We start from the raw sequence: 7,150 nt of genomic DNA, 5'->3' as shown, positions 1-7,150 counted from the left end.
CCAACCAGTCGCTGGATCCCTTGAGTGGTCAACGTACATTTCAGAGCTGAACTTTTGGGATGAGAAATGCCAGAGGGGATGCTGAAGGCTGCAGCACACAGCCACAACACTGCCCTCCGGTCTCTGCTGCTGCTCCACCAGTGCTGACACCGTTTCAGCAGCTGGATTTCAAATTAAGCACGTTTCCCTGCCTGACCCCCTCGAGGTGTTTCCTTGTTATGTGTAATAACAGAGTCACTGTCGAAAAGCAGGAGGAAGCCCTACAGCTTTGTCCAAACCTTCATCAGCAGCTGGGCTGAATAAATCATCACCACACCACAATAGCTGCTGCTGACATTTCTTCAGAAACAGGGAGTCAAGTAAATGTTCTTGCAGCTCCTGCACTGCTCAGCCAGCTTCTTCACAGATGCTCTTATTTCTCCAGCTAGGGCGTCCTCTTCTCTCCTCTTCCTCCAGCTGCAAAATCCTCACCCTGCAGAGACCACCCTGGAAATGTCCCCACAGAGAGACACCACTGGAGATCTCTGTTACTGAGATCAACTATACTGAAGCAGTGGTGTGGCCAACTAGTTTGTCATTCAGTATTTACTGTGTTGATCCTGAATTGTGCAGCTCCCTTCTCCTGTTGATAAAATGTCAAGGCAGCTGTGAACTGAGTCCATAGTGTGACACCCCCCAGAAAAGGGCATTTTAACTTCTGATGTTTCCTCCAGAATTTCAGTGACCATTAAGATTTGAAGTGCCCTGCCAGATGGTCACAGCAAAAATCCCACATCCAAGCAGAATCATCTGGTTCTCAGTGCACGGTTCAGCTGGCTAGATGCTTCTCAGTGAAACCCAAGTTACACAAGTGTGGCCTGATCTGAAGAGAATGCACTGCCCAACTGGGGTGCCTTCATCTCAGAATGCTGACCTGTGTGGGGGCTTCATCAGACACAGTCTTCACTCTTTCCCTAAATTGCTGTAAATTCTGTGCTTCAGTCAGAATCAGTTTTGCAATGTGTTGTAAAAAGGCAAGAATTCAGCCATTCAAAGCCAAGCTAGCATCTGGCATATGATGCTGAAAATGGCGTTTTAGTCATTTTTTTACGTACAGATAAAGTTTTAGACTCAGCAAACGTAATGCAAGCCCATCTGTGGAGTCTGATTGCAGGGTACTGTCCCACCAGCAAGAAGCAGCACATAATGTGTATCAGAGTGTGCACTCCTATGAATGCTCTTGGTTGTGAGTCAATTATTTAAGCAATTCAGCGCAACACTTCTGTAATATTTCCACTCTGCTGAGACATGAGCCTGAATCTGCCTGAACTGTGTATCCACCAGGAGTAGCTGCACTGAAGTCACAAAGGAAGGGAAGTAAAGAAATTCTCCCTTTGTTCTGAAGAGTAGTGTTTTGATCCAAAATGTTTCCTGTGAGAGCTGACACTTTTCATCGTCTGTCCTCACAGGGTCTTCTGCGGTTGGAACTGAGCAGGGAAGCCACCGCTCTCTCCGCGTTGCATTCCCACATCCTGTGCCACTAGCCTCCAGTGGTCAAGAACTTCTCCCCATTTTGTCTCTTGACTCTTGTGGTCTCCATCTTGATCCAGACCTTATTGAATACAGCTGAAACCCCAGGACAGAAAAACATGGGTGGAACTGGGGCATGAAGCAGGGAGAAGAAAGTGGGAAGAGGAGAGAAAAAGGTAGGATTCACTTCACATTTGAGAAACAATATGTATTAGCACTGAGGTCATCAATTCAAAAGCAAAAAGCTTAGACACTGTACTTTCAAGGTTGTGATATCTTAAAAACATGCAGGCAAATAAACAGCTGAAGTTTCATATTTGCCTTTTCAGAGGCAGATAAGGCACAGATAGGAGTTCAGCACACATCTACAGTCGGGCATTGTTCGTACCCCAGGAAAATGCAAGCTCCTTTCACAAACACAGCGTTACTGGGAACGGACATTGGGCCCCACAGAAGGTCACTATTACCTTCAATCACAAGCAAGGAGGTCTCATGTTGAGCCACATGAGAAAGAAACAGGAGCACTAGGCTCTGCCTGACACCCTGCCCGAAACTCTGTGACAGACACTCCATAAGCCATCCATCATGTACTTGTAGACTCCTATGCAGGGTACGGATAAAATTATATCACTCTCACATGTATCAGTGGCCTTCTTCACTGTGATTGCACCTAGAAATTGCTGGCCCATTTACACTCAGACCTCCTCTGTGAAGCAGATCAAACTACTACAGATGGGAAAGGAAAAGACGGTCTGCCTGTATCGCACACCTCAGCGCTGTACTAGCAATCATTCATTAGCTCCAAATGCTCTGAGGTCTTCTGGGTCCAGAGCAGGCAGACAGGGTCACCAACACAGCCCTAGAGGCTCGTGTCCTCAGCAGGGCTAGCTAAAGTGCTCCCAGGGAGGGCTGCACCAAGTCCCAGAGCTAGACTTTAGCTGATACCAGCCCCAGGATCTCTGCACAACGCTGTGTTGTGCAACAGACCACCCCAGACTAAGGAATTGGGCCCCAGTCAGATGGGAAGTCTGCGGTGGAGCACAGAATTGAATCCAGGTCTCCCAGCCACTGAATTACAGCTCCAGTCCATCACTGCAACCACATCACAGCCCAGCCACTCACGCCATTGTTTGCTTATGCAGCAGCAGAGTATCAGCTGGCCTGCACACACCAGAAAACATCTACACAGGCATCTGGGCAACTCACAAACCCACTTGAGTTGTCTTGGCTGAATGACTCTCTCAGCCTGCCAATAACTCCATCTAGTCAACAAAATGGGACTCAAGATATTCTTTTGTCTACTGGGGATTTCTGAGCAATTCCATTTTATCCACTTTGTGAAAAGCTATAAAAGTCACCAGCCACAAGACCTCAGAAAGCAGCGACCTACTAGGGTTATTTGACTGCATTTAAAATGGAGTGATGGCCGAGTATGCCCTGAGCTAGAAAAGGAGTTTCACTCCACCTGTCTCTTGTTGCTGCTTTCTTTAATGCACATATTTCAGGAAGCAAAATGCACATTTCCTACATGAGCAGTCACTGGAGGACCCACCATTACATGTGACCTGCTGTGTAATGCATCAGGCTGAGCATGTGCAAGACAGGATCAAGCATCCTCCTCAAAAAAAACAAGACTACCAGGTCATGGGAAAACATAGTAATATGGCAAAGTCCAAAGGCTGCAGAGAAACACAGTGAAAGTAACTGTGAGCCAGAGTTGCTGCACTAAGAATCCATCACAAACCACTGCCACAAGACACAGCAGTTATATTAAGTCAGAAGCACTCATACCTGTGCACATTTACAGCCTCTAGGTGTAGGTGGGTCAAGACATCACTCCTTAAAAAGACCTGTGCAATCACTCAGCTTATACTAGTGTCGCTGATAAAGAAATTCCTAACCTAACACCAACTCAAGGTAACATCAAAAACATAAAACCAAAAAAGATCTTCATACCTGAAGAAGCAGAAATAAAAATATTTGTGATTCCTCTGGCAGCTCCTCACATGCTCCAAACTCTGGAAAATAAGAGCAGAGCTGATGTGATGCATCAATTATGGCACTGGATTAAAATCAAATCAAATCAAAACCAAAAATGTCAGTGGCACACCAGGCTGTTCCAGCGTGGCTCCCAGGGCATCACTCCAGCCACGTCCCAGGGTCCTTGCCAGCTGCAGGCCCTCGCTTGCTGCCACCACCTTGTCCTAGGAGGGTCTGCTGGGCTGGCAGCCTCCCCTGCCTCCATCCCCACCCCAGCTCTGCCCTGGTCCCTGCTCCCTTTCCTGGTCCCTGCAGCAGCAGTGCCCAGCCCAACCAGCAACCCACAGGCACACTTGAGGAAACCAAACTTTTTCAACAAATTATAACTTCAGATCCCTCTTTCTTACTTACTCGCTGCATCTTTTCTTAGGAAAACAACAAAACTCGGCAGATCCATAGGCAGTAAAGCGCACTTCCAGGCAGCCGTGCGTCGCACCTGCGGCAATACGCCGGGGGCCTGTCGCATCAGGCAGGCCTGCCCGCGGTTCACAGCCCTGGCGCCAGGGCCGGGTCAGGCAGGCAGGGCGGTGGGCAGGACGACAGGCAAGCAGGGTGGGCCGGCAGGAGAGCAAGGAAGACTGGGGCAGGAGAACGGGCAAAGGAAACTACGCTGGTCAGGAGCGGGCAGGCAGGGGGGCGGGAGAAGGCTGAGGGGAGCCGAGGGTTCTGGGGTTGGCAGGCAGGGGAGCAGGCCGGAGGGCTGGCAGCAGCGCAGGCAGGGTTCGGGCCGGGGGCGGCCGCCCCGCTTCTGCCCAGTCTCGCCCCGCCGCCCCCGCCAGCCCGCCTCTCCCCGCCCGGCGCCGCGGGCGGCAGCGCCAAGGAGGGCTGTGGGGGAAGGCCCGGGAAACGCGTCTCCTACCTCACGGGGCGGCCATGGCTCTGGGCGGGAGGGCGCGACGAACTACATCTCCCAGGAGCGGCAGCGGCACGGCGCGGCGGGGCAGGGACCGGCAGAGCGGCCGCGTCCCCCAGCCTCGCCTTGCCCCGGGCGCCTCTCCCGCAAACCCGCCGTGCCCCTGCCGCCGCCTGAAGCCGGAGCAGAAAGTAGCCTCCTGTTTCTTAAAAAAAAAAAAAAAATTCCGAGGGAAAGCAGTTCCCGCATGCCCCAGGGGTGTAGGTTCGAGGGAAAAGCAGTCCAGGTCCCCGTCCTCACCTCTGCTGTGCAGCCTGGCGCCCGCCGCCACAGCAGGGCCTGGCCAGAGGCGCGAGCTGCCGCCTGGCTTTGGCCAAGAGCGGGGCCTAGGCGGGACTGTCAGCATCTGGGGATGCTGGTGCACCAGGACAAGTTCTCCAGGGGTGCTGCGCCGATTGTACCTTGCGAACAGGGGCTCTCCATGGCTGTAACATGGCCATGGCGCCAGGCCCAGGTGGCCCCAGGGTCCCTCGGTGCAGCGCAATGTCTGCGCTCTTCCAGCCGACGGGCCCGAGAGTCGGGCAAGTCCGGCAGCCTGGGTGTGGAGCACAGCCACGGCAGGAGCCGGGGAGCTGGCAGACACCCACAGGCCACCGAGGGAGGTGGGGGGGAAGGGGGTATGCTGTGTGGGGAGAGCCTCACCAGAAGACTGTGCTGGGACCTGACAAGCCTTCTCCAGCACTCGCTGACAGAGATTATTCAAAGGCGAAAGGCACATCTGGAGCATGGCAGCAGCTGCTGTGCCAAATCTCAAGACCAGTCTCCAAAACAAACCAAAGCATCCCAACAAAAGAAACCCTTTTCTTTTTTCATTTCTTTTTAACATGAGCAAAACAAAATTGTCAGAAATTCAGTGCCAGACATGGCTGAAGTGTTTCAGCCACAACTTTCTAAAAACAAACAAGCCCACACGATAGACAGCCAGCATGGGAACTTTTAGCTGAAGCGATTTAAGTCTGGCAACATAAATAGGAGCTAAACACAGAGTCTTAGAAAACGAAGCACGTTTTAATACTAGAAGTGTCACCAGTTCTGCTTCTAATTATTTCCTGAGAGCCAGTGTTGTGATACTTCAGCAGCACAGGAGAAGACAAACCATCTTGAAAACCCATTTCCCAGCCAGTGGAAACCAATACCTAGCATGGGAATCCCTTAGGAAGCATGGCAGTGCGACAGCCTTGATAGCTGGGTATAGAAATCCCTTCTCTGAAAGCCAGAAGGCAGGATCTAGGTGGTTTACACAGAGCCCTGGCTGATGGGATGTAACCAGTGCTTCCATCACCCAGCTTGCTCCCAGGTAGACAGATTGCTCTGGAGAACCAAGGAACAGCAGAAGAGACTGCTTGGCTGGCTAGGGACTTGAGGACAGATGATGAACTTCTGGAAGCTGCCATAGACAACCAGGACATGTTTCTAGATGAGACTGCTAGTTTAGCAGCTCTTCTCCTATAAAACAGGCCTTCTCAGAAGGCCATGAATCAATCTTTGCTGCCAATGAATAATTAAATCAAAACGGGAGCCAGATCACTAAAAAAATAGTTTGGAATGAATGTGTGTAGGTATAGGTTACCTCCTATGATTTATACCATAACACATTGTTCTGTCAATGGAGATTTTGATATTTTACTGTACATTTTCCAGTTATTTTTAAGATGGGCTTAAGTCATAGAGTTTGGATCTACATCAGCAGTTTTGACCACTAATTCACAGTTATTCTAAAGTGGGAACATCCAGATCTGCTTCTGGATTTAAAAAATGCTAAAAAAAATCAAGTTATTAATTCTCTTGGTTTTATTTTCCTGAAGAACAGAATATCAAAGCAAGCACAATCATGCATTTTTCTTGGATGTTCCCTGGGCAGCTGTGCCAAAGCCCTCATGGGAAACAGTAATGTTGATTTCCTCAGCACTCCATTCCACATTGACCTGTCTGTTAATTTAATGAACAGTTTCACAGCTATTTGTAATTCCAGCGAGTTCCCTGCACATGGCTTTATGATTTCCTCATTGCTGATGTTTCCAAAAAGTCAAGGTGATGCAGGGCTCATTTTGTCCCTTGCACCCAAGTTTTCGTGGATCACACACTTGAGGTCTTCTCGATTCAGAATCTGACTTTTATACTTCTCACCCCAGTCGTCAACAATGTACTGATGATAGGGGTCATTGGAGTGCTCTCGCCTCTTTGATTTCACAGTACTCACCAAGATCGCCACAATAATGAAGGAGAACATCCCAATCATCACCATCAAATAAAGGATAACATAGTCAAAATTTTCAGCATCAACTTTGGCTTGCAGTTTATCTGCCGCTTCTGTCATGTTTCTCCTCCAGCCATTCATGTAAGTGAGAAAGGTTTCCTTGAAAATATCTTCGACCGCCCAAGTGAAGTTTCGCATTTCAGCCATCCTTGCAAGTTAGGGCTACTAAAGACAACATGATACTTATTGTAATTGAATATCTATACTAAAACGGTTACATTGGGTTTTTTATCTGCATTATGATAATTAAGTAACAACACCTGCCACTTGAAAGTGCAGTACCAATTTTAGATCGGCTGAGAATCCCCATCTCTGAGTGGTTCAATATGTTCAGAGACCCAAGGAGGTCTTTCTCCTCTCCTCACTCAGGTCACTTTTGATCTGTGGGAAGCCAAATAACGCCTTGTTGAAGATCAGTGAGCGTGGGCCCC

General features: G+C 49.5%; 1 protein-coding gene across 1 annotated transcript; it reads right to left on the bottom strand.

The window, feature by feature from the left end:
• Positions 1-6,488: 6,488 nt before the first annotated feature.
• KCNE2 (potassium voltage-gated channel subfamily E regulatory subunit 2) lies at positions 6,489-6,866 on the bottom strand (the record flags this gene model as incomplete). Its single annotated transcript, XM_082013996.1, has 1 exon — positions 6,489-6,866. One exon carries the CDS (start codon positions 6,864-6,866, stop codon positions 6,489-6,491), a length of 378 nt encoding a protein of 125 aa, XP_081870122.1.
• Positions 6,867-7,150: the final 284 nt, after the last annotated feature.

Source organism: Phaethon aethereus (assembly GCF_964289735.1).
Source record: "Phaethon aethereus genome assembly, chromosome: 1".
NCBI classification, from domain to species: domain Eukaryota; kingdom Metazoa; phylum Chordata; class Aves; order Phaethontiformes; family Phaethontidae; genus Phaethon; species Phaethon aethereus.
Note: the sequence above shows the minus strand (reverse complement) of the source record. Positions and strands in the feature narration are given on the sequence as shown.